Source organism: Eurypyga helias, unplaced genomic scaffold, assembly GCF_000690775.1.
Source record: "Eurypyga helias isolate BGI_N326 unplaced genomic scaffold, ASM69077v1 scaffold37296, whole genome shotgun sequence".
Lineage (NCBI taxonomy): Eukaryota > Metazoa > Chordata > Aves > Eurypygiformes > Eurypygidae > Eurypyga > Eurypyga helias.
Genome location: NW_010259246.1, coordinates 1 through 24,923, shown reverse-complemented (window position 1 = coordinate 24,923; position 24,923 = coordinate 1). Strand labels below are relative to the sequence as shown.

Here is a 24,923-nt window from a genome sequence, read left to right as displayed (position 1 = left end):
CACCAAAAAATATTCTGGAATCCATTAAAAGCAAAAACTAACAGAATACAAAACCAGCACCAGGTTTGTTGACACAGTGTACAGCCCTACAACCATGACAGCTTAAAAGCTTAGTACACACAAAACACAAAACCAGAGTTTCTTAGAAGTACACATTTATTGTTCACTTTGAAGTAATTTGGTTCCTGACTGAACCACTGAAAGTCCTAATGCACCTGCAAACTGAGTATCACTATAAAACAACTTAAAATGCCATGTAAAATAATATTATGTATGAATGTGTTTCATTTCATGGTTCCTCGGCATAATCACTTTGTCTATTTACAAATATATAAAGATTTTGCACTTTAAGTCACCTGAAATATCAAAGAGGTATTTTCCAATCACACAATAAATATAGAACCTGTTCTGTTAAAAATCTACAGTACACTGTACATTCAAGTTGAGGCAAAAGAATTTTTAATGCCAGTTACACTTGAGACATAAATGAATGTTGCCAATAATTAAACGTTTTCTGAAAGTGCTATCCTCTGCCTGTGATGAACAGTAACATTAGGAGCCAATATTTTGTTACAGTCAGTGGTTCAGACCACTGCTTCATTCACAGAATCAGAGCTTCCGTTACTAGAAAAATATCAAAGCTTTTATATATATTTAAATTACCTTCTTTCAAGAGTTGCAAGAGGCAATAATGGTCTAAAATAAAAGCCATGTGCACGCACATACACACACACACACCACAATTCAGATCACCACATAATTCTCTAGAAGAATGATCACACGCACAGCATTCTGTTTCACTTCAGAACGGTAACTTCATGAACAATAACAAAAACCCCAGCAGGCAACCCTAGGAAGTCTAAGGCAGTTGCTCTATGTGCAAGGTTCTACATAGCAGAGTGCCAGCTCCAGGGGCTCCCCTGACTGTGTGCTTTACTCTGTTTCTTCTTTGTCACTTTCCACCCACTGATTTGGGTTGCTCTCTCCAGCAGGTTTTATTGACACAGCACTGGAACTGGGAAAAAGAGAACATTACAATGCAAATAAATTAAGCTTTTGCTAGAAACACAGTACTTTATGATATGCTGGTTGTTACACAGCAGCCATAAGCCTTAGCTCAGGCTTTGCGTAACATCACAATTTACTCTGTGCTCTATCTACACAGAGTCTAGCACCATAAAAATAACCATTTGCAACATCATTTCAGATACCTGTTACAAGTAATATAGTGAGATGCCTGGCAAGCTTCTGCTGGAACAGGATCACTGAACACACAGCGAGGTTTTCTTTGAGATGTAGATTTCACCAATCGATTGCCTTGGTCAGAACCTAAGAGATACAGATATCCTCAGCCAAACCACAGTGCCATCTGAAGGACCAGCTGCTTTATGACTTCTGCTTTTAAAAAAAACCTCCCACACACCCCAGACATCTTACAGTATGCCTATAATAATAAACCTTGCTGTAGTAAAATTGTGTAACTACACTTCATGCCACTGAAGTTATGTTAAAATTGGGATTTGAAAGCAAAGCATTTACATACACAACCACGCCTACAAGTAGTCATGTTGAAGGCAAATTTGAAGCCACTCAAACGTAAAGTTTGTCACTTTAACAACTGATAAAGCTTTTCTACTCCTTAAGTAAAGGCTTCTCCAGCATACATCATATAGCAATTAACACCAACATGAGAACTTGCGAACTTAACAGAGTATAGAAAAAAAGTTAAAAGCAGTAATTTAAATACCTTAGCATTTATACAAACTTAATCACTAAAGTCAATGGAAAGCCATTGCTAAACGTGGCAGGGCCAGGTCAATCCCCTCTAACTCCTCCTCACATTTAGATTTCAAAGCTTTCATAAGAAGTGGGAAGAAGAAAAAAAAAAAAAAGGATTCTGTATTCTACAGTATTCATCACAGCACTACAGAATTAAGAGCTTTTGGACAAATATTGTCAAAAAATTAAATTAATACAATTCTAATGATAAGCTGTGGAGTAGTATCTAAATGGAGCATGATTCTCTGTGTGGCAGGCATTTTTGGTTTTATCACTATTATATTTCCCCAATCTTAAGCTACTAGATAAAACTGAAGAATGCCATTTAGAAAAGGAAAAATATAGCATTAAGTACACCCATAAACACGTGAATTTTGGAAAAAGGCAATTACAAATTGAAAGCTTTAGTGTACAATGATTGTTAAACAGACATCAAGCTGCTCACAGATCACTAGATCAAGTCACTCTTCACGAACAGCCAACCAACCTTACTCACAGAGCCTACAGAAGCACTGCAGGAATTGCACAAACAAGGAGAACCCAGAACACAAGGCAAGCTACTTATCTAACAAGAATACCAATTCAAGCTATCTTTACTTGCCAGGTGTTTCACACATTTATCTTTAAATGTTGGCTGCCACAACAAGAATCTATTTAACAGAGATAGAGACTGTTGTTACATTTTCCTCCCCAACCCCTTTTTTGTCTCCACCCACCCCTTATTGAAGGCTCAGTGGTAAAGACCCAACACTGCATATGCATATTCAGGCATGAGAGAGTGGGAAATAAACTTACCAACTTCAAAGAAAAAAAAGAGTAGAAGTAAAAAAAAAATTCAATAAAAGCAATATCACAAGATGTATGTTATACGTCCATATTTTCATTATCTTTTGTGAAGAAATTACTCCTTTATGAGGATTTGAATCTTAAAATGTGTTTATTGCTCAAATTTATTTTTGTTATCATTGTGCTCTTTTCACTATTTCTTCTTCCAAATGATTTTTTTTTAAACACAGAACATGTGCATGCATGTTCAATATTACCTCATCAAATAATTAATGCTGCCATCTCCACATTATAATGCTAGTTTCCAGAACTTGTTTCTAATCCATACAGATCTCTACAGGTCATGATTTCTTCAACTGCCTTGGCAATTAATATGCTCACATTAAATTCCATTTAGTAATTCTAAAAGTTCCCCAATCACTTCACAAATATCAACGCATTACCTGAGTGATTATCAGGGAGGGAGTTATCACGAGGCCCTTTTAAAAAGGGGATTTTGAACCATTATTACCCTGACACTTAGAGGCATACAGACACATGGTAAAATTTGTCTTGGGAAGCTTTGGGTTTTTAATAGTTTCGTTCATATTTGCACCTTCTAGCTGAAAGGGCGGGGAGTGGGGGAGAAGAAACATACTACAAGAACGTAATTTGAACCAAATACTTGCTTTCTAAGAAGGCACTTGGAGTTGTCACATTTTCAGAGTGCTTGTAATCGGTAGACATACTTAAGAACTGTTGCTTCAGCCACACTCCTCGATCTTCTTCAAATGCCTTTCTCTAGGAAAAGAAATGACAGTTGACACGACCACAGGAACAAGTCCAGTCTGCATTAAATTGATATTGTTCTAAGAAAGCAGAAGCCCATGTAATTAAGGGCAGCCAGCAGTACAGCGCTTAGAATTAGTGTCATGTGAGCAAGCTTTTGAATCCAACAGGGATTAGCTGAGGGGGTACTTATTTACAAGCAAACCCCATGGTTTGTTCCACAGAGGTCCGACTAATCCTTTCATTTTACTGTTCTCCACACCAGTGACACCATCTCCTATCACTGCCTCCCTCCCCCTCAGTGCAGCACTACCTCTTGGAGGTAACCCTTATTTCTGGGCAGCTGCCAGTAAGGATTACTGCATAAACCTCAGCCCTGAGCCTTCTCCGAAACAGATAAAAGTGACATTGAAAACAGCACTGATTACTTCCATCCAAAACTGGGGCAGAAAAGGGTCGTTGCATTTTCCAATCACTGAGCACAGAAAAGGGTTTTTCTAACAACCTCCAAAAGATCCAACCGTGGAATCAAGCAGCTCTAGAAACCAGTGAAACAGGACATCCCCATTATATAAAATTATTTCTATGTCAGTAGAAAATAGCAAGCTGAACGCCAATACAAACTCCTAAGGCTTACAGCACTGCTGCTCTTTTCACACTGAAGTATGTGAACAAGCAGAAGCATGGGTAGTTACACTCATGTTGCAAAGGAGTCCTAAACAGTTCTGGACAAACAATTATCATTTAATACCACTCAAGACTTTTAAAGCTGAATTCAAGGTCCAACATGAAATTCATGAAGTTGTTAAAATGCAAATGAAATTAAGAGAAAAAAGTGGAATAATACACAGCTGTATGTAGCAGGTCTGAGTCAATACCTTAACTACTGGTGTGCCAGTATCTCAAATAAATTCTGAAGTATTTTATGGTCTTTGCAATAATTTTTACATTGTAAGAATAAAATAAAAGCTGTCTTGAGTCGCACAAGTTGACCATCTAGCTCAGTATTCTGACACTGGCCGCAGGAGATGGTATTTATGAGATCACATGAACCTGGCCACTTTCCACAGTGCATTCCTTCAGAGCTTCCCAGCCCCAAAAGTCATTTGATTAGAGGTGCTGGAAGACATCCCCTTGTCCCCCTCCCTTTTAATATGTGGATGGGTTGTTCATGAGCTTAGGCAACTGCTTCTTGAACCAGCTGGCACTGACTGCCTTCACAATCTCCCACAGCACCAAAATCCAGATGTCAACTAATTGATATATAAAACTATACCTTTTTTAGACTTAATTTCAAGCAGTTTCTATAAATTCCCTTCAGTCCTAATCCTGAGAGATTTGGTGAACAAAAGCATTGCTTTTGTCTGATTAACTGAATCCACAGCAATAAAAGTTTTAATCATACCCCACTTCAACTTTCTCCTCTGTGTCACAGCAATCAGTCCTGTAAGCAATAAATCTGAAGTCCATCTCCTTCTTCCTGCAATGGCTTTTTTCCTGTCATATCTGTATCATCAGTTTCATGACCACATCGTCGTCATCTCCTTTCCTTGCTAACTTGTAGGCCCCTTCACGTTCTTTGCCCTAGCTTGCCAAAGGGCATACATGCTAGAGCTCATTTAGAGACACAGCTACTCTGACTGCCTTCCAGTATGTGTGCTTACCAAGCCAGCTTAACTACAAGAGCAGGTCAGATAACAACCCTATGAAAGGAAAGGCAGCAATTACTTTGCATTTCTGCAATAGTCACAAGCTTTCACAAAAGGTTAGGAATCAAGTGCCTTTGAGAACTCAACCCTGAAGCCAACTCTGAAATTTGCACAGACTTGGTTTCGTAGGAGACCAAACTTAAGAAGCATCTCAAAGGATTTAGTGCATAAGAGGAGTGACTTTTGGAAGTACTCATGTATTTCAGAAGTTAAAGCAAAAGGGTCATTCCAGTTGCAGCAACTGTGTTTTCCAATACACAGTTGCTTGATCTTTTGAGATGCCAACAGAATCATCTCCTACAATGACCAAAGGCATGTTTTACACCATATGGGAATAATCTTCATATATCAGCAAACAGATATTGTTGGATGGCTGCACTTTAGTGTGTATAAGAGTAAGAGCACTTGACAATTGTAACTCATCTTCCATAGCAGTTCCCTCTTCTAATACCTCAAGTCCTAATCGAATAGCAGCTTCTGTAAAACTTTTTCGTTCCTTCTCAAAATTCTTTTTTTGTTCTTGAAATAGTCTCCATTCTTCCTGGAGACGCTCTCTTTCTTCCAGCAAATAGCAGTCCTGTAGTAGCAGAGTGGTGTCATCGTCACATGGAGACATAAGCTGCTGCTGCAGATAAAAAACCAACAAGAGACAGACATTAGCTTGGCAGTGACTGTCAAGAGGTGCAGTTCCTTCCACAGGTTCAGTTTTGGCAGAAAAATGGTTGAAACTCAATATGGAAACAATGTAGTATGAAGTTGGTGGCTGTTTGGGGCAGAGTGTCAGATGGCAAGCAGAACCTCCCTGTTCAGGCAGCTGACCTCAGCCGCCTTCCTCACCTTTGTTTATCTCCCAAATTATTCCTACCGGGATTACAAGATCATTAAGTTACTAACCAATCCAGCAGCATACCTATGCTCAAACCAATTGCCAAGGTATTTTATTTAAAAAGCGTAAAAGAATAGAGAAAGGCTCAGAGGTGAGAAGAGTGGCACATTTAAAAAAAAAAAAAAAAAACAACCACACAGAAACAAAACCAAAAAACCTTAGATTAGTTTGAGAAAAATAAGAAAATTAAAGCCTACTACCTGTAAGAGCTGTTGCTGAGTTTTGATAATTTCTTTACATTGCTGAATCTCTAACTCTAGCTTTTCAGTTTCCAGCTCATGGTCTTCTCTTGAAATTACATCTTTTTCATTCAAAGTTCCTGAATGTACACGTGACACTAAAGGGGGGAAAAAGATCCTTAAACAAAACAAGAAAATCCTTCACATCAGGGACACAGCAATAGCAAAAGGTTTCAAACTATTTGTTTCACCCTGACAGGCAGATACACAAGTGTATTCAAAAGCACTTCTATCAGAGACAAGAGATCCAGAACTGGAGCTACTCATGTAGCTAAGCAAAAAATCCAGTTCAGGAAAAGTGGCAATGAAGACATAGCTGTTGCACATTCCCCAAGGTAAACCAGGCGCCTGCACCACAATAAAAGCCTCACAAAACCCTCACTTGTTCCAGCAGTTATTTAGAAGAAAAATAGAGACAACCGAAGACTTCTTTTCACTGATGTGCTGTTAGCCTGTTCTTCTGAGACCATTTTTGAAGAGCTTGTGTGTTCATAAAAATATGACAGTAACTATATTTATCACAGATATAAAAAGAAAACCTTTTCCTTCAAGTCCTGTGAGGGAAACACAGAGCTAAATCACTGTGTGCACATTTTCATTCTGATAAGGGAATGAACTAGGGAGAAATAAAATGTATTTTTTATAATTACATACTGCTTTATTTAATTTCATGCATAGCTATCACAGTAATTGCTATAAGCCAAGTTTTGATCCCCTGATGCCAGTGTTTGAAAATTAATTGCATCCTAAAAAAACTAGACTATGGTCATCTCTGTAAATCCAAAAACGAATAAGGAGACTTCAAGAAAAAAAGAGCAAATACTTGGAGCAAATCAAGTCCTACTCGGAACAAGTGTTCTTGAAATCCTTTCTATGGTATAAACATTCTCACAGACCATCTGCTCTTTTATTTGCAATTGCATGCGTGACCTTCTCAGTCTTATTCTGAACTGCACACATCCCTGTGGTCGCAGCAGCATTTGCTTGCATGGGAAAATAATACTAGGAAAGAATTTTGTGTATTTTTAGCCATCTTTTAATGCTGTTTAACAGCTGGAAATGAGGAGTCCAGCACCATACCATCAGCCAGTTTGCTTTAGAACACCACAAGAAGCCTGAGAGATGTGGCAATCCTAGAATCTCAACTTATTCTTTACATATTTAGCATCCAATTACTTCAGATTGCTACATCTGCATTACCTGAACATCTCAGAGTGTGAGGAAAGGCAGCAAATATTACTCCAGAGCACCTACTTTCAAATGAAGGATAATTATTTCTTCAGAAAGTTGCTGTTTACTGTGTTAAAATATAATTGTGTCCTTTCTCATGATAACAGGCTTGGTACACAATTGCTTCCCTAGCTACCTAAAATTAAAACTCACAGAGAAAAATGCCAATCACAAGCCCTTTCAGAAAGTCTACCAAGTCAGAATTCATTATACAGTCAGTAAAGCAAATCCTAAGAGCATGATACCAAATGGAATTATCAGTAACATTTTATATGTACACGTAATAAACATCACCTTGGTTATCCAGCTTTTCAACATGATGTTTCAACATTCTCCATTGTTTCCTAATGCTGTTGGTAAGCTGCTCCCGCACAGTTTCACAAGACAGTTCCCACATATTCTCTTTATTTAACTCTCCAATATCGTCCTCCAGGTCTGACAGCACCTGTAGAAGCAGAAACAAGAAGCTGAAAACCACTCCAAATACAGGTATTTGATTATTTAAATATGTAAATGGATGTTATTTATTGAAGACAAGGAAAACCTTTATATACAGGAAATATTTTCCATCCAGGGAAATTTGACTGGCAGGCAGTTCAGTTCCCTGACAGTATAATGCCGAAGAGGCAGAAGTGACGTGGCAGCCCCCAGAGTGAGCGTCTCAGCTAGCAACACTCACTTGCTCTCATACCTAGCTTGAAGACGTAAGTTCAGACTGCTGAAGTTCTGCTGCTAAACTTCAGCAGTAGCTGGCCTTCAACTCAATACACAGCATGAACAGGATTTAAGGCAAAGATTTTCTCCTGTTGAGAATCAAGTAATTTGTCTTTGTTTTTCTCCATGATAAAAGAAACACCACACCACACTGACGATAGAGCGGCACTAGCCCTGCCTCGGGGTGGGTGCATCCCCTTGGGGGTGTTGGTTGGTAGGAGAGATTTAGGTCACTTCATGAAGAAACATTCCTTTACTTACAGATCTGACACAATGAAAGCCCCCTCCGGAGAGGGCCTCTGGATAGTACTGTGATAATATGACAGTCTGCCTGGTTTCATGGCTGTTACTTTGTGATGGGTTGCAAAATGATAAACAATGCTACTACATCACTAGCTGCCACATTCCAAGGTGTACGTTTCCTTTTAACAATCAATATAAATTAGCATTTCTAAATGGCAGTGCAATGTTTGGGGTTTTTTTATTCTGCAAGGGATTCAGTAAGAGTTCAAATTTCATAACAAAGTGTTCAATGAGTTAAACAAGTATGAACTATCAGATGCAAACGTTCTAATTAGAAATTTGTTTTCAGACATTCACAAAGTAAGCCAGTACTTCTAACCAAAACACCTAATCTATACATACTGTGGGATAGATGAAGTCTTAAATACATAACTTATTTCTGCAAAACCATAGTTTTTGGCAACATTCTTCCTGTTAGCATTAACTTCCCAAGTATCATAAAACTAAGCAGTGTCCCTATCACAACAAAAACTATCCCCAAATCTAGGGCGGCATGAAAAAGATTGAATGGAAAAAAAAAAAAAACCCACACACACTCCAAAAGAACTACCCAAACAAACCAAAAACCCCACACCACCCTACAACCCTGAGAAATAAATCCACTTGAGACTTTGCATCTATTAAGTACTTCTGTTATTATTCTACTATTAGAAATTACTATTGTCTAGTAAGCAGCTGTTCTGCTTAATTTGGTCAATTAGCACTGTAAGAAGTAATCAGATGCTTCAGTTCAGGCTTTTATATTTTCTTAGTAGTCAATTAATGCTGCAACAGTTAAATACTTGTTTCATCACCCAAGAGTGGTGAATTTCAGTGCACTAAGTCCCTATTTTTCCCTCAAGTTTGTTTCAATGCACAATTCATAGAGACCCTGTTCCCACAGCTGGATTTTCACCAGTGTGCTTGAGCTTGTGCCAAACACTCCTGGCCTCACTGGAAACCTAAAAGCAAAAGGACCAGTTATGGAACTGGTACTCGATTATGCTTTATACTATAAGTTATACCCAATACCTATTACAGAAGATCAATTTCTTGTTGCTGAGCTGTAGTACTTACATCTACTGATTTCCTACATGATGAACTTTTAGGGTAAGCTAAGCACACTGCACGTTACTGACTACTTGACTAAATACACATGGCAGTCATGCTGTGTGGTACAAGGGAAAGTCATCTGGTGAAGTTAAAGAGTTTATTCACATCCTACAGTTGAAGGGGGCAGATAGAGTCTAGTGTTTTTCTACTCAGCACATTCTGGGGCTGGAAAATGCACCCGAGGTGGCTCGGAAATAAAGGATGTAGTACAGCAACTTGAGCAGAAGAGGGGACTTTGGAATCTAGCGCTTGCCATTTCACACAGAAACAGCATGCTCTGGAAGTCTCCATCTACACATTCTTGCGTACCAACACACACTATTTACCGTTACATACTTTGTTCTACAGAGTATCCATACTCCCATAATACCCTGTCTCTAGTAAACCATCCATCTTTAACTATTCCTAGAATCCAGCCTTTATGCATGTTTTCTGTATTTCAACTCTTATGCCCAGGAATACTTTTTCTCCTCTCACTAAGAGAAAGCTCAATTAACCTTCACAGAACTGCAGCCTCTAGCAAGGAATCAACAAAAGGAATACGCAATGAATGTGCAAGTGTACTGTTCCATTAAAAAAAAAAAAAAAATCCATCTTCTGTAAACGCAGAAATACTTAAATCCTGGAAACAAGAAAATTCCAACGAACAATTTTACTTGGAAATCAAACATTTTCCTTGAACTTACTCGTACCTCTGTAAAAGGAGCCAACAGCTACTCTAATCCCTCTACTATGGGAGCATACCCTAATTATACTTCCTCCACCCCACGGATTCTATAGGAAGCCTGGTTTCTTTGCATGAGCACCTTGAAAGCTAGCACCAACATCTTAGGATAGAAGGCAGACAAAATCCAAAATGTACCCTTATCTAGGATTACATTACAGGTACCTACTTGCATTTAAAATTCATTCCAAGTATATTTCCAAGTTTTCCATTGACAGACTGGGAAGAATACACTGCGTACTGTTCACAGACAGTAGGACATTTAAACACGGATGGGTCTCAAGCACAGCACGCTATGTGCAGTCCACTGCAAGTTCCACAAGAGGTTTCCTTTTTTTTCCTTAAGGATCAAATTACTCCAGCACTGTAAAAAACTTCCACACGGATTTAATTTTAACTGAAGAATACTTACTGGTCCATCTTCAGACCCTTCTTTAGGTTTCTGTTTCTGTGGTGGGAGAAGTGAAATAATCTCTTTCTTCATTTGCTGAAGAACTTTTTTCAGCTCAGCATTTTCCACTAAAAGCTGTTTTTGGCATTGTTCATAATCACTTAGCAGAGCTTTGTACATTTCTTCTTCATTTCTGGAAGAGGAAATCTAACAGTAACAATGTAACAGCCATAATATATGCTTCAATTAATGTTGTACAGACAACTACCTGGCTTCTGTCTTATTGGTTCTCCATGCACCCCTCTTCCCATCAGCTCGACCAACGTAATTTAGAACGTCCATAGCTACAAGCGAAAAGGATATTTCGAAGTGTGAAACATGAAAATATATAAATAGCCAGATGACACTGCATTGACATGCATTAACATTTATTATTGTGAAGAGACCACATTTCCCAATCAGCTACCTCAAACCTGTATGAAACCACATTACCCTGCTTAACATTTACAACCTTAGCTATGTTTACTGTGTTACTATAATCAAGAAAATAACATAATTTTTGTGCTTGGAAACCGAGAGGGACCTATTCTCATCCTGTCTCATCTTTTTTATGCATTTCTTAATGGCACCTTCATCCCTATTTCAGCCTTTAAATTAATGGTGTATAAACTCTACCCTCTCTTCTGCCAGTTTTATCTTCAGTTAGAGTAAGCAACTCCATGGTGTTTCACAAGGTGTTCCTCAAAAAAAGGAAACTTCTCTGTCTACATTTGAAGAAATAAACCACCCCAACAAAAAAAAAAGACAACCTATCACTACAGGTTAGTGGTCCAAGTTCAATTCTACTTAGCTGTCAAGCAAACAGCAACTAGATTAAAAACCCTGTCATTTTAACCTCACTCTAACTTCTAGAGTCAAGAAGGTACCACAAGTTTTGCTGACCTTGTGAGGCTTGCAGAAATTACTGGGCTGATGATATCTAAAGACTTTCTGCAGCCAAAATAGGTGTTCCGGCTACAGTGTCCTAACCTGGTTTGGCAGTTTCAGAAGACTAAATGAGCAGAAAAGCAACTTGGCAACAACATCAATAATTTTCTTCTGGTTTAGTGAACTAAACCAGCTGACTAAAATACAGTATGCACTACAGCTAGCGAAGAGCTGTGTTTCAGGGGTGGCAGGAGGGATAAGAGAAGAGCAGAACTTCCATTTCCACTGGAGAATAATTACATAAATACTTTAAAGGCCACATATATGAACCAAAAGGTGCAGATATTTTTAATCAATCACAGCACACTGGTACCTATTTTGAGCAACACACCACTAAGACTACTCATGCCAAGTAGCACTGATGAACATTTTGAACACAATTTTTGGGCAGCACAACACATGAGTACCCACATGATGAAAGAGATTTCTCCTCATTTTACATAGTACTAGATGCTATGTCTATCTTGTGTTAACAATAAGCGATAAGGAAATTTTAAGGAGGAAGAAATACAAGTAGACTGTAGCATCTCAAGGCAAAAAAAGCTCATGCAGCGTTCCTTTCTGACAAACTGGTGGGCATAATAGTGTTTATGACACTACTCAAAGTCTTGTGATGGTAGCAATATCAAGAAAGACAGAGCTCTAGCCTAGGAATTAATTCCAAGTAATTCTTTTTAGTAAAAAACTCACTCTGAAGATCTCCACCTTGATTTGTGCTTGGTAAACAATCTTACAGAACACAACATAAATGCTTATTAGCCTTAGAGAGTCAATTGACATGAAATTACATCTCATAAAAGATTGACTCCTAAATAAAAATCTACGAGAGGAGGGCCATATTGACCTTAAAAGATATCCAGAACCTAATTTAAACATTAACATACAGAATATGCTATTTTGCTGTAGTAATATTAACAGTGCTACTTACCTATCTTTTTGTCCTTTTTGTTCATGACTAACTGATGTAAGCGTTCCTTTAACTTGTTATATTCTCTCTCTTTCCTCTTCATATCATGATTGTACTGTGTAGCTCTGCTTGAAATGATGTTCTGCAACTTCTGTACCTAAAAGCAACCCCACAAAAACTGTATTTCTTTAACTGAAGCAGAAAACGCAAGCTTCTTAAGAAAACCAAAACAAATACACAAAGCAAAGTGACACTGCATTTCTGCTGGAAGGAAGTGACAGAAGGAGTCAGGAGAACTGTCCCAACCCATAGATTAGATCTCAGACTTAGGGAATTTAGTTCCTTTTCTGCAGTAGCCAACACCATAAGCAATATATATAGATATAAAGCAACATAATGCTTATAATACTATAGCTCCTCTGAATTACAACTCAGAGGTTATGTGAATTCCCAGCACATGAGTTAACACCTTCATTAAACATGCTGAACAGAGATGTATTTTTGGTTTGAGTAATTAATGTTCAGGATCTAGTTTAACTCTGAAGTATACTTGTTAGGTTTACACTAAAAAAAAAATAAAACTACTCTTCTTTCGGGCAGCAGGATGCTGAAAGACAGACTATTCCACATGGTCCAAAAGAACCTTAAAACATCATAAAGCACATTCTTGGCCTCTACTATCAATAGCTGGGGGGTTGTTTTGGTTTTTTTAAGTCATCTATGTTTTACCCTTAGAAACAGAGCACATTCAATATTCTAAGCTGCAACTTTAGGATGTTCACAGTATACATAGTACTGTGATTGCTAAAGGTATGAAAATGTTCATGAACAGAGAACACTCACAGAAACTTAAGAGCCATATAAACTACAGCAGTGGGGGAAAGAAGCAGACTAGAAACAGATCCTCAAGTATGCAGTGTCTTGGATTTCAAAGTGTTTTCTGATCCTGGTTCTTCTAAAGACCCCCAAGTCTAATGAGACTGCATTTGTGCTGGGTTCCCCCACACCTCCCTTCTTTTTGGTCTTTTGCACTCCTCCTCAATATAACAAAACCAAACAAAAACCCAAAGAAAGAAAAGCTCCTATACACGTTTGACACTGACTGAATCTGTTGCACCCTCCTACTTTATGTTTTTAAACATTCTAAGACAAAGCCATGCTCAGAAGTATAGAAAGCCTCATAAAACAGCAGGTATGTGTCCCTGCAGTACTCTCATTGTCATAACTTGGACCCAACTCTTACAGAACCTATTTATCCATATGTAATGTAGCAATTTCACTTTGGTGAAAGACAATGTTTACAAAAAAAGTGAACAATTACAAGACTCCTTCAAAAAAATCATATTATTGATTATCTATGATTTGTGTTAATGTACAAGACAACTCACTTCATCCTTTTCATTTTTAAGTAATTGATGCAAATTTCTGTTCTTGCTTTGCAGTTGTCTGTCTCTTTCCTGAAGTCCAACTATTTCCCTTCTAGATAATTCCAACTGCTCCTAGAAAAAGTGTTGATGGTTCAGTACCAGTAAGAATTAATTGCAAAGGATTTAAAAAAAAAAAAAAAACCCCACACACCACCAAAACTAAAACACAACATCCAAACTAAACTGCCAAACCACCTCACTTGAATTAAGTTAGCCTATGCATTTGATCACTGATCTTTTGGGGGTGATCTTGCATTCTCAGTGCCAAGTTAACTCTATTTTCTGGAGCAAGAAGCATGGTTCTCCAGTACAAGAAACAAGAATTTAGCTTGGTATTTAGCAGTTATTACCTTACACAGCTACTACTTTTTCATTAAGTCAGGATTCTGTAAGCGTACCCATACTGTGACAGTGAGGTGGATACTAAGCAACCTGCATGAATCTGGGACTACAGTATTCCTGGAATGCTTCTGTTAAATAATCAAGGGAGCAATTAACAGATATGCAGACTGTGGCCACAGCAAAGCAAGTGGGACATTTCACATATACAGAGTAAGGCTAAATGGATGATCTCATTACAGATTATGCAAAACTAGCCTTTTAGAAATTTGTCCACAAATGAGACTCAAACAAACCTGAAACTGACAAATGACTGATCCACACACTACATACAAGCTCTTTTTCTTCATATGCATATGAGCTACAAATATGTAGAGATATTTGAGCAATGAGAATTTCCAAGCAAGAGGTACATGGTATCTAGGAGAATTTGTCTGGGAAACCTTACAAGCTGACAGCTAAATTCAATCCCAGGGCATTTAAGTGCAGTGTTCTGGAACCTAACATTATGCAGTGTTTGCATAAAAACGCATGCAGTTACTCATGACTTCTAATGTCACATCAAAATCTCTCTACATGGATGACCAATCTCAGCAGAAGACTATGATTTTGAGAAGCTACAGCAGTATTTGTCAAGGAGATAGTGTGGGCCAGCCTTAGTGAAAAGCAAGCCTATAGGGCCCCAAATCATGCATCGAATTTTTTTTCCTTGACAGAATCAAGGGAAAACTCTAGTATGACTGTGCCACACAAGTACCCATGAAGTAGCATAGGCTGTGAACTCCCAATGCATCAGCTACGCCAATGACCGGCCTTCTGTATGTATTTATCCTGTGATAAAACAAAGCTTACTAACATCAGCTTTGACAACAAGCTTCTGAGCAATTCTTACAGAGAGACTGTGGGCAGCTATCTAAGGAATTCAACAACAAAGAAAATTCATGGAAAAAGCTACAGATATGGAGAAAGACTGATAATGCTGTGACACACACTAGAAATGCTACCTACACTTCTACTGGTCGCAGTTATATTGGAAATTTATCTTTTAGAGGTGGGCATATCCTTTCAAGTGATATGAACTGAAGTGTTTAACACTTTCACCCTCAGCATGCATTAATACTTCCAATCCAAACAGTCTTCCCTCTTCCTTGATTAAAGGGGCCATAATTCTTGATAAATTTTTAGTTCTCTCATTAATTCCTATTTTCTTAATTTTAAGGAATTTTCAACCAGAAAAGAAGACTTAAACCCCAAAAATGCAGATGAAAATACAATTGCAGATTAGTACTTGGGACAAAAACAAAAAAGCCCACACTGTTACAAATGTACAGTATCTGTTAAACATAAGTGCTGCATAAAAACGAATTATCTTGTCTACCTTTACTTTAGCGTAGCAGTTCTTTAAGTGATCCATATCGCTACCCAGTTTCAGATGCTGCATTTCTACTTCTTCCTGAGCTCGAAGGTTCTTGTGGTGCAGTACAAGTAATTCATTCATGCAATTTATGACAGAAATTAAATTTAATTCTTTTCCTTTGGACTCCGCATAAATAGAAGGAAAACCCAGTGTTGTCAATTCCTAGTAAAAGACAAGGGGGGAAATAAATAATTACATCAATCTCAATTCTCCAAATGAGAAAAACAGTATCAAGTGAAATCCTATCTGGGAAAGGGAGGGAGGAGGAATCCTCTTCCCCACCAATTCTGGCTTCTGAGCATTGAGAAAGAAGCTTCCTTAACCCAGTGAATCATGGAATCACAGAATCGTTTGGGTTGGAAGGGACCTTAAAGATCATCCAGTTCCAACCCCCCTGCCACGGGCAGGGACACCTTCCACTAGACCAGGTTGCTCAAAGCCTCATCCAGCCTGGTCTTGAACACATCCAGGGATGGGGCATCCACAGCTTCTGTGGGCAACCTGTTCCAGTGCCTCACCACCCTCTCTGGGAAGAACTTCTTCCTCATATCTAATCTAAACCTCCCCGCTTTCAATTTAAACCCATTACCCCTTGTCCTGTCACTACAGGCCCTTAACTTCACACAACTTCCAATAAGCAAGATCTGGCTTACCCTATTAAGATAGGATATACTCTGTTCAAAATTCTCTTCTGTGCAAAAGGCACTGAAAAAGCTGTGCATGCTTTTGGACGAAGGCAGTGGCAAGCATAGCACTTGTGAGTTCATTCTTGGGGAAGATAACCTTTTTTCTGAGGTATATTGAAAAATGTTTTTGCTATCTGGAAGTTAAAAACATAAGAAACAAGACAGGATTAATAGTTTAGAACACATTACATACCAAAAAAATGAAACCCCCAACTACTTAAACTATTATTTACAGACATTTATAAGTCTAGAGCTTAGAATTTCATCTAGAATGCCATATACTAAACAATTTGCAATGCAAAAAATACAGATAAACTTCCACTGAAGATTTAAAGACTTAATAACATTTTAAGCTATTATCTTTCAAGTTTTACTCCACTGCCAAGGAAAAAAGACCAACCTTCCCAACCTTTCTTCCTAATTAACTTGCTACAACACTTTTTTTTAGTACACAGGTGCAAAACCTATTCATTTAGTCAAAATTCTTATAGAATGTAGGATTTATATTTATTTATATTAAGCATATGGTGTAATTTACTATTCCATTAGGTAAAAAGCACACAAGCAAATATTTACTCCTTTAATAAATTTGTAACTGACTTATGAGGCAATAGAATTTAGAACAAGTAAAGAAACATCTGAAAACACAAGATATCACAAAAGATGTGATTAAAACAAGAGTGTGACTGAGAAGTCTTAGAACCTTTATATGTATGTGAAAGGCCCAGCATTTTACAGCAGCATTTCTGTAATGACTCAAGCTAAAGCAAAACACTATGTACTACACATTATTTAACATTCTGCTTAACTAGTCAAGCATATCATGGGGCAAGCTCCAATCTCTCTCTCTTTAGCAGCTATAACATCACTGGTAAAATCAGCAAATCCACTAAACGCAAATACCACCGGTTTACCTGATGACAGCACTGGCACAGTAATAGTCTTCCAATCTCCCATAGCAACAAAGATGGGTTTTTTTTTCAGCAGTGAAGTATTTAGTACAATTGCTGGCAGTGTGTGTTACGTAGGCATCTCCTAAAATAGCAAAAGCTTTTTAGATTAACAATAGCAGCTAATACAGCTAAAAGATTAAAGCAGGCATAGGAGAGTGACAATTGGACTTGAGCCACATGAAAATTTTCTAATTACACAGCAAGCGCAGCAAATATGTTGTAAAAATGATGCATCTATCCGCAGTTAAGTTTAAGGCTAACTAAATAAATCTTGTAAGCCATTAACTAAAGCTAAAATGCCATGCACGCATTAATGAAGACTCACACTGTAGATAACTCAGTTGTTTCTGTTGATACACAGCAAGCCAAACATAGAATATTTTCCTGCCATATAACCAGGTAGCAAATTTATTAAGATAAACTTAAGCAACGTTTTAACATAAATCTGTGAGTGGGATTATTACTTAAGGGATAAGTGGAAGGTGTCCCTGCCCATGGCAGGGGGGTTGGAACTAGATGGTCTTTAAGGTCCCTTCCAACCCAAACCATTCTGTGATTCTCTGATAAAGACTCTAGAGAAGATATATGTGTCTTTGAGCAACCTGGTCTAGTGGAAGGTGTCCCTGCCCATGGCAGGGGGGTTGGAACTAGATGATCTTTAAGGTCCCTTCCAACCCTAACCATTCTATGATTCTATATTGGCAAAGAGAGGGCAAAGGAACTTCTAATAAGTAATTAACCATTTAAATTTAACTTAACCTATGCATTTCGTTGTTTTACCTTTCCCTGGCAAGTTGCTTGCTTCTTTGAAGACTTTAAAACTGCTGAACAAATAGGAGAAGCCCTACTCTGTTGGCACAGCCACTCAGTATGGCACCAGTCCTCTGAAAAACAAAGGGAAGTCACACACTCTTAAGAAAGAGCCACCTGATTGTTCACTCTCCCCAGCTCTAGTGCTCACCAAGAAGGCACATAAATAGCGTTAGAGTTACCACACTGCTGGAAACTTCAAAGGCAGCTTGGATGCTTAAGACTGGGACAGACCAACCCATCAGCTGTTATGTGAACCATGATAGTTCAGGGAAATAAACTTCCCACCTGACAGGAAAAAAGGTCCCCTTTTTCAGTTAACACTGACTTGAGATTTTGTTCCAAAGTATTAGGTGGACTCTGTAGACTTTTAGAGCACAGGGATATTTTCCCCTAACTCTGGTTAATGTTCCAATAAGCACACTCTGGATAAGCAACTTCTAGATTTTTGACAACAAAACCTTGTATTTTTACCCCTGTGGAAAAAGTTATCATTGGGGGGAGGGGAAGAATGGAAAAGGAAAAAGGTATGCTCTGTTATCCATAAGGTCTCTTGAGAATAAAGACAGTAAGAATCCTCATCAACACTTCAAAGCACAGAACACAGCGCCCAAAGGAACACCAGTTTTTAAGAGACCATACTGGTGCACAGCCATGTCACAGAATGCTCAGCACCAGGAAACAGAACCTCCAGCTGGATGAGTATTTCTCCAGGTTTGTAAGTTTCCTTGAACAAAAGGTAAACTCTTATTCCTCAAATGAGCTGAAAGCTTGCAGAACTATTAAGTTACATATCAGAGAGTACATATAAGGCAGCAAGAAAACAGTCAGTGCAACGATCTAGTGGCTGGTTTTGTTTAAGAAATGGGTTTTTCTGCTTTCTCTCGGCCCATATTCATTTATGCACATTTTTCAATTCCCTAACCCCTGTAAAATCAAGATGTCCAGAAATGAAGGAAGTGAAGGTTCAGATTCTGAAGACAAGAACTGACTTCATGGCAGAAATCTGCAAGGCAACCTTTTTTTTTCCCATGCATCCCAAACCAACCATGCTTTATAAATGGAATTAAAAGTCAAACTAAGGAATAAGAGGACATACTTCTTATATGTTAGTTTCATTTCTGTTGAATCACAGAGAAACCCAAGGGCAAATCCTGCATTCTAACAAGGTATTTCAGAAGAATGTTAAGAAACTCAAGACACACAAATTCCATTAAGGACTGTTGGAAAGTCCATAGAAATACTACTTACATTTCAGATATGCTGTTACTTTCAAATGAACTGGCTTTTACTCTTTAACAAGTTGCATACCCATTATGAGATCTTAGCACCCAAATCCCCTCAATGTACAGTCTTACCGACCCACAGGTCTCTCTGCACTGACAACACTATTCTGACACAGCATCTATCATCATCCCAAATGATGTTTGACTGGAAACAGAAACAGGACTAGTCCAGGTGTGGGAACATAGTGATTCTCTAAATTCTAGTCCTGCAAGCCACATGCAAGATTCACTCAGTGCAGATGCTTTGTATCAAGACAACAAAGGTAAAGCACAGGCTCAGAGGGGCGTCTACTGAAGACACAGAAAGCAAGAACACATAAACAGTACAATAAAAGTCCATACAATGCAACTGGTTTTTTTCTCACATTAATCAGCCTTGAAGGCTGTAGAGCCTTTTATCTTGAAAAGGCCAGCTGCAGTACAGTGCACACTGTTTAACACATCAAGTTAAAAGCTACCCTCAGCAGTTTCAGAATTTGGAAACGCCAAACTCAAAAAAAACTTCCTTCAGCTGTTAAACCACTACTCCAAAGTATCTTAATGTGTTATGTCAAACAAGTGCAGCAGCTCTGAAGCAGTAATCATTTCAGAGAGGGCTCAGCATTTTGTACTTGAATCATCTTTACGTACCGTATTTAGCAGTAAGCGCAGATGTGCGGAACCAGACAATCCCCGTGTCGGCTGTCAAAGGGAATGCTACAAGCCTTTAGTCCCATGCTAAGATCATCTCGTCAGATCCACGTGGCTTCTACTGCCAGTTCAGGACCTTAGCCGTGGCTTCTAAAGCTACCTAGTGATTAAGATCCATCAGATACATTTCCTTCTCAGCCTAGGCAGTTCCTCCCGAGCAACACAGCCCAAAATAACCTCACTGCAGTACGCAAGAGCTAAAGATGAGCATTCCTGATGAAGACAGCATGGATGCAAAATTAATTTGGATACGCTGTACTCAGAAGGGACTCTTCATCTTTACTATGGTACAATGCTCTCATTAACCGCCAGAATATACCAGAGAACATACCATGTGGAGGAGGAAAACGTGTAACTCTGAAGCAGCACTGTGTGCAATTATGGAAGAATAATAAAACAATATATATGATTAAAAGTACTTCAGGGGTCTCCCTAAGCTATTTTTACACAGAAAGGCTTTAACCAAAAAGTAGTAAGAAGGGTTTGGGTGCTGTTTGATTTTGGGGTGGGTTGTTTGGTGGTTTGGGGTTTTTTTAATCCTCCTTCCTTCCTTCCCTCAAATCCTGGTTGGGAAAACATGCAGTAGGAAGCAAAAAAAAAGAAAATCAAGTTTTGCTGTTTCATATGAATGAGAAATACCTGACTGACTGCTGGTGGGAGAGAAAGAACCACTGAACAGCCAAAACTGCTGTAACTACTTAATGATTTCCCTTCCATCCCCACTCTCTGTACACAGGGATTTGTTGCAGTTACTTCACCAACAGGTTTGATGACTTGCCCAAAAACCTGTAACGACTCAGGGCTGGCTAGATGCAATTCTGCCAATTGGCAGTGTCACTTCCTGTCCCAAGCAAGAAATTCCTGAAGTGGACAAGAGCTAGGTGGAGTGTCAAAGCCCCTGGGACCCAGTTTCAAATGTGTGAACATAACAGCAGAGCCATCTCACTGCAGACAGTTATCTAAAAAAAAACCAAAACAAAAAAAAACACCACCAACCACCTCCCCAAAAAACACCTAAACCACAGTCTGACTAATGCAAAGGAAGCAGTAATCAGACCAAGGCATTCAAGTGCTTGTTGAAAGAAATGAAGTATAAAAAAGCCCAAAGAACTTAAAAAAAGATGCTGTCATGGTAATAACATACCAGAATCTGATTATTAGAAAGGCACATGGGGAATTTTTTGACAAGTCTACAGGAATAGCACAACAAGTTCCTACATGATTCACTAACAAATACATCTTTCTTTTCAAGGAAAAGTTTAGATTAAACTTCAGAAACAGTACATTTCACAAACCCAGAGAGCTGAAAAGAGCTGTTCTCAAAGTTATTGTTTTGTGTTTTGGGGGACAGGGGAGGAAAAGCACACTTGGATCTGTGCCAAGATGCAAGACCGAAATCTGATTAAGCCCGAGTTCAGACTATATCACAACTCTAAGATCACAAGCAGTATGAAGTAGGATTATAGATTTTACACAACACAGCATACTTAGAATTTCTTAATACCATGCTTAAACTTGAAAAGGAGTTGTAACTGGGTTTGTAAAACTCATTCAGACAACCAGAAGAGAATTGCTTGTCACAGCACTGTGCTGTAATCATATTACACCATCTGGTCATCTCTAACCTACACAGGCTTTAACACAAATGGGAAATGCAGTATCTTGTAACCCAGAAAACTTCCCCCACAGGTAGAGAGGACAGTGGAAAAGTAGTTTTTGAAGAGATGGTTTTTACCTGTCCTAAATATCACACTGTCTTGGAGAAAAGTTTTAAAAGTCAGTATTAAACAGAAACTGTCAGACAAACACTCCTTCTCCGTATATCTCAAATACTATTACAAGTTATGACATGTATAGGTTTCAACTTGTAAAACTGGGGGGAGGCACACTTAGCAGTTACTGAAAAGGCAATATAATTCCTTCTACTAAAATCATATCCCAATAGGAGCTGTGAATCTGCTTAAGGCTTTTACATTTGTCTAGTAATCCACAGATGCCGCACAGATGGCTTTTATCTGGGTGGACACAAAGACACATCAGTCTATGTAAATTTGGGATAGACTTCAGTCGTGACATTGTATGTTTACAAACGTATCTCTGACAATGTCATAAGACATGTACTTGTTTTAATTCATGTAATCACTGTGAGAGTCCATGCATTTCCTCCCTGGAGTTTTGACACTTACTCTCTCACTACAACTGTTTTAATAATACAGTTTACAGTTAGCACTAATATGCATATCATATCCAGTGACAACTGTATAGTTAAAGGAATTCCTTCCTCTAAAAGTTTATTACAGTTTTAGTGACCTGTATTTAATATTAGAATTTTAATGATGGGCCTTGCAGTGAAAGCAGACCCTAGATCTTTCGTTCCACATTTACAAGACTAATTTAATCGTTATTCTATTAACTGCAAGGAATAGAATCCCATTTACTACCTCAAGATTCAACTCTACCTTTTACATACACAGACGACCAAAGTTCTGTTATTTCAATCACTGAAAAAAATGAAACACATGGAAATGTTTCATCTGGCTCCCAAATTCCTATCCCATTTTGAACTAACACTGTGGTTCTTCACATTAGCATTTTCCTGTTACTAAAAAAATAACTTTTTTTTTAATCTTCAAAATTGTATTCCTCTGTTTGCATTCACAAACCACTCCTTGTGTGCAGCTGGAGCAGAACTTTCTGCTACCAAACCTCCTCATCACAGATACGCCAGAGGAAAACCTCAGGAACTGATTTCTACAGTTCCTCCTCCTCTTCCCAAGACCCACTTTGGCCAAACTTCATAGCTTGGCTGTCCCTGCAAGCAGACGACTTTAGGAACTAGTAAGGTTGTGACCTGTTTATTATGTTGTGTGGGGTATGTTTTTTTAAAGTTGGCAATATTTACTGGGCAGAGCCAGAACTAGTATTCTAGCTCTCAGAAATCATAAGACTCACAAGTAGCATATAACCTGTAAATTAAATCAGGCATGGAAGAGAAGAGTAACTGCAACTAGCTTCTCTAAAGATTGCCAGGGAATTCAAGGAATGGTTCTCCTGTAAATTCTAGGTTCCTATCGAGCAAACCAAGTGTCACAGAACAGACTTGGTAACTGCACACAAACAGGACTGGTGAAATGTCAGCATACTTTCTGTGGAAGGAAGGAACACCGGCTAGTCTGCCACAGTGCTCAGGAAGGAGGAACGAGCCTACACACCTGGGCAAGACAGCATAATTGGATTTCCAAAAAGCTTTTCACAATGTTTCCTACCAAAAGCTCTTAACCTAAGATGTCAGGGGATTTATTAATGACCAATTACAGTTTGGGAAGGACAAAGGGTAAGAGTAAGTTAAAGAAGGATGAGGAGAGGATAGCAAAGTACATCACAGGAAAGTCCCAGGGGTCTGTCTGTGCAGGCATCTCCGTTGTTCAATAAACTTAAAAAGGTGATAATCAGGTAAATAAGAAGGTTCATATACTGTACAGAGTTACTCAAAAAACAAACACCCAGACTGAATGACAAGAATGGCACAAGGCTGTCCTCGTACTACACAAATGGATGATAAAAATCAGCAGCTGAAATTCCACGTTCATAAGTGCAAATTAAGACAGTGGCAAAGACAGCTCTGCTACGTACTTAAACAGCCTCTACTTAGGTGTTATCATGCAGAAAGATATCTCAGGGTCACTATAATCAGTCCTCTGGGAATAACAACTCGCAGGCAGTTAAAGAATGTGAGAGCAGAGGACAGAAAAGAGATCATCGTAATGACTGTATGAACACTGAGCTTCCCAAGCTTAAATATCACATGCAGGTACAACCTTCCCTCCATAAGAGACAGAACAGACCCAAAAATACTGCAAGAAGGTCAACCAACGCTTTCATACAAGAAACTAAAAAGCTATGTCTTTTCAGCTAGAAGAGGAAACAGCTAGAGAAATAGGACAAGTGAACAGAAAATAACTATTCATTGTTTTTTTTTTTTTAATTATAGTTATGCAAAATTAGATTAAACATTCAGTGCAAAAGTGGAAAATAAGGGCATTTTTTCCAATATAAAACACAGATAAATTGTGGCCTGTCATATTCATATTTAGCTGTGAATGCTAAATATATAAACCAGCTCAAATTCATTAAAAAAAAATAAAATCCATCAGCAGCTATTAAATTCAAAAAGAGAGGTACAACCTCTGCTCAGAAATCCTTCCGCTCCAGACTGCGGTATACTGGGAGGATACACAGATAAAAGCATCACGGTACAGCCAACCTACACTTACGATCTTCTCCTTAACACCTGCCGCCAGCTGCTTTCAGAAACAAGATATTGACCCCAGTGAGCCTGGTATTACCCTCTCCTATGCTCTCTCCAGTCCAAACGATAACTGATATTAGTACCACAGGTTTCCCATTGCAAAAAAAATAAAAGACCTTTTCCCCTGAATACTTAACAGTCTGAAGTCTCTATCAATGATGTCAGATAATTTCTCCAGGTTTTCTTTCCAAGCTCACTATTAAATTTTAACACATTCATATTTTATTCTGAACGACTTCTATTTCAAGTCACTGCCCTGAAATTCCTATCATACCTCCGTAGCATATGGAGCCCCATGTAACTGTTTCACTGACACACAGAAAGAGTAGTGCTCTACATAAACAGGGGATGCAGCAGTACAATCTTGCACTACGATCTGATCTTCAAATTGAAACGAGCTTTGCTGCAAATAAAGAAAATATATTTTTAAACAAGAGTTTTACAAAAGACAACACCCCTGATGGAACCTCTACTCTCACATCACGTGGAAC

At 38.5% G+C, this 24,923-nt stretch overlaps 1 protein-coding gene across 1 annotated transcript; it reads right to left on the bottom strand.

The window, feature by feature from the left end:
- Positions 1-933: 933 nt before the first annotated feature.
- On the bottom strand, positions 934-17,415 carry SSX2IP (synovial sarcoma, X breakpoint 2 interacting protein). Its single transcript, XM_010154622.1, has 13 exons — positions 17,299-17,415; positions 16,352-16,518; positions 15,660-15,860; positions 13,904-14,014; positions 12,537-12,672; positions 10,890-10,965; positions 10,643-10,814; positions 7,692-7,842; positions 6,129-6,265; positions 5,494-5,667; positions 3,234-3,345; positions 1,212-1,329; positions 934-1,015 (listed from the first exon to the last, which is right to left on the bottom strand). The coding sequence occupies exons 1-13, from the start codon at positions 17,339-17,341 to the stop codon at positions 934-936; spliced, it is 1,680 nt and encodes a 559-aa protein (XP_010152924.1). The 5' UTR covers positions 17,342-17,415.
- Positions 17,416-24,923: the final 7,508 nt, after the last annotated feature.